General features: G+C 38.5%; 1 protein-coding gene across 1 annotated transcript in view; it reads right to left on the bottom strand.

Annotated features, from left to right (window-relative positions):
- Positions 1 to 1,615, bottom strand: part of chmp5a (charged multivesicular body protein 5a) — a gene marked incomplete at its 3' end in the record, with an annotated part of 5,181 nt that extends 3,566 nt beyond the window's left edge. The window contains 4 exon segments of the mRNA XM_014018362.1: positions 153 to 246; positions 852 to 898; positions 976 to 1,080; positions 1,424 to 1,615. Of these exon segments, the coding sequence (XP_013873816.1) occupies positions 153 to 246; positions 852 to 898; positions 976 to 1,080; positions 1,424 to 1,492 (315 nt within the window).
- Between the last annotated feature and the right edge of the window lie 1,694 nt (positions 1,616 to 3,309).

Raw genomic sequence — 3,309 nt, forward strand, 5'->3', positions numbered from 1 at the left:
CCCCCTCCCCTACCCACTTTGATGCATTTTTCAAATTTCGCCTTGGGGCGGAGTTATCTTTTCACAGGTGGGGGGGTAAGATACACTTTAACACCTTAAAGTTACTGTAACTAAGCTGCTTGGTGTCTTATTTTAGACTGTGTGGTTCTTACTGTAGTTTTAGTGTCCTTTAAGGTCTGGATGGTGTAGTTTGCCTGCTCCATGTTGAACGACTGCTGAACCAGCTGTTCCCTTTGACCTTCATACCTGTGAGATTAAAAAAAACAGCAGAGTTGGATTTGACTGAAGAGGATTGAAGTCACATTTAGTACAAAATTATTTTTAAAGGTCAGTTTGTGTTTGAATCATATCAGTGGTGAAGCTGGTGCTTGTTGTTTGAGTGCAACTGAAGTTGATTTTGATTATATATATATATATATATATATATATTCTGGAACAAATGATTAGCAAAATATCTCTTGATAAAGCCACTGATATTCATGAAACTTTTTTAAAGTTATCACTAGGTATAGCTCTATAACTAATTAACTTGTGGAGTCAATCTATATCAGGATGGCCAACACAACTCATCAACCATCAACACAAAAAACACAATAATTCATGTGATTTTCCCGATACCGAGCTAAAGTTTGAAGTGGTAGTAAATGACACATACCCTGATCATGACATCTTGTGCCAAAAAATGATTGTGGTTTAAAGGATTTTAAAGCTTTCAAAGACTTTACAAACTACATGCTGTACAGAAACTTTACACTGCCCTCTGACACATGCTTATATTCATCTATTAACCTCTAAACAATGGATTAAATAGTGTAACTATACGCTCAGTTGAATAATCAGGATCTACTCACATTCTCTTCTGCTTCAGGACCCTCATGGCCTTTTGTTTCACCATATTCTGCATAAAGAAAAGAACAGAAATCATTGACTTTGCCTTTCAGCCTTTAAAATGCCTTTAACGTGATGYATCCTCACCTTGGAGGGCCCATCTCTCATCTTTTTCAGCTGATCTTTGTACTTCAATAGCTCAGCATCCAGTCTGCCTATTTTCTTTTCTATGGACTCTGCCCTGGCATCCACCTGAACGGGGAGAAGATCAATCAGATGTAACGATTTTCCAGCATCCTGTACTTAATTGACCTGCTTCTGTTTGGTGTGTTAATGTGTGTTAATGTGTGTTAAGTCTCTGTGTGTGTGCATTAGGAAAGCTTGTCGTTGTGGTGCACAAGCACATCACTCTTTTCCACATAAAACCCAAACATAAACAGGGACAGCTCCTGTTTGTGTCGCGTTTAGGGGGAATAATTAACAGTAATGTGAGAAGTCATTACCACCGTGGCTGCCTTTCATGTGTCCGTGTTAGCTCAGTAATAACAGCACCGTTAGGTCATGCAGTGATAAACAACACTGGTAGTTTACTCACAGTGCTGATACAGTCCGACAGATTCGGAGGAGGCGCTTTGGGCTTCCCGCGTCCGAATATTCTGTTCATTTTTAAGACGTTTTAACACCTCAGAGCACACCGTTTTTTATTTTTAATTCACAAAAAGAGTAAAATAAAGGGGATTCTTGTCTTGAAGTCACCCGGAAGCAACGGTTCGTACGCAAAGAAATCTGATTGGTTCGGGAGAGCGCTCGTAACCAATGAGAGACTTGAAGCGGTGCTGCCCTCTGGTGGTGAGTGGCGGTACTGCAGCTCGGCCACGAACCCTTTTGTCCCAACAGACATCATTTATCATCAGTCTTTGTTGGTCCTCCTCTGCAAAGGTACAAGTAGCAAATGTAGACTAAAATAACAGTAGTAGTAGAAAAATGTGTGATTGCTACAATGAAAAAAAATCTGATTATTGTCAGTGTTTTTTTWAAATTATCGTTTACTTTTTCCATTTCTAAACAATATTTTAAGGATGCCAAATTTATCTTTTAGTGTACTTACAAATGGATCTTAACAACTGTAATTTGAAGAATGTGTTAACAAGTTATTTTTGTAAAGTTTGTGAGTTACGAAAATCAAAACACACCAAAATTATGTTTGTTATTCAGACACTGGAGGAGGTACTTTTGGTGAAATTGGATATTATATCTGTTTTTCTGTAACCTTGGAAACCAGTCTGTTTTAAAACCATTCTCGGTCTGGGTTTCCAGGTTGTTAAAACCCTCTTTACTTGTGTTTGTCCTCTTCCACAATGACACTGAAGCTTTGTCTTCTTGATGTATTGAAAAAAGAGAGAGAGATCCACTCCATTGGACTATAACAACACTCACCTTTTAAGACAAAGTCTGCAGAGCATTTGGACAAAAATCCATTTATCAACGTCTTGCTACCAGTCAGAGCTGCAGAATTCACTGATTTCTACAAAGGAGCAAACAAACCAGCTGCAGCCATAACCATTTTCGCAAAACTGACTCAGTTTTGATCCTCAAAACAGTCAAAACAAATCWCAGAATAACAACTGAGGCTTTATAAATAAAGCCCATAAAGCCTTTCGAGAGATTCAAATGATTTATTTAAATTACATTTGCAACCCAAATTCTGAAAAAAAAAATATTGTTTTGCTAAAACATTCAAAGCCTTCCATGAAAAAGAAACTAATATTTGTTAAATGGATTGTTTTCTATCCAACCAGGACATTCAAAGCGCCTTACGCTACAATCTCACTACAAAACGTGTACAAATCAATCTATAGAGACTAATCAGTGCTTTAAATCACACTCATACACTGATGGGACACACATCAGAGGCAGTGGGAGTCCAGTGTCTTGCCCAGGGACACTTCGACATGTGACAGAAAAGCAGGGAATCGAACCGACAGCTCTTTTGATGAGAGGAACGACTCCCCGAAACACTGCACAGCTGCCYAGTGGAAGGTCTAAAACCTGTCTGCTCTGGACCGGTGGTGCTTCTCAAGATGCGTAAACTGCCAATGCAACCCCATACCATTAGAGAGGCYTTTTAAAACTGCGTGTGGTAACATGTTGGATGGTTCCTCCCCTCTTTGTTTCATTTTCTTTAAAGAAATGGAACAATTTCTTAGCTAAAACACTTCCTWGTTATGTTCCACAGTAAAATAYGRGTTTRTGAGATTAGCAAAGTGTTGCTTTCTTTTTATATTAGCGTTTTACACCATGAAATGTTTTGTTATCATTGTTGTTTTCAACAACTGACTGTTTTTTATATACTTATATGCGATCTCTGTGATAGGTTTCTCTCTTTGAACCTGTACATCTGAACATGACTCCACTCCAGAACCTGTTAGTAGCTAATTCACATGTACCTTGAGAGGCAAACATGGAGTGTGTGTGTGTGTG

The sequence above is a fragment of the Austrofundulus limnaeus genome, unplaced genomic scaffold (genome assembly GCF_001266775.1).
Source record: "Austrofundulus limnaeus strain Quisiro unplaced genomic scaffold, Austrofundulus_limnaeus-1.0 Scaffold190, whole genome shotgun sequence".
Taxonomy (NCBI): Eukaryota; Metazoa; Chordata; class Actinopteri; order Cyprinodontiformes; family Rivulidae; genus Austrofundulus; species Austrofundulus limnaeus.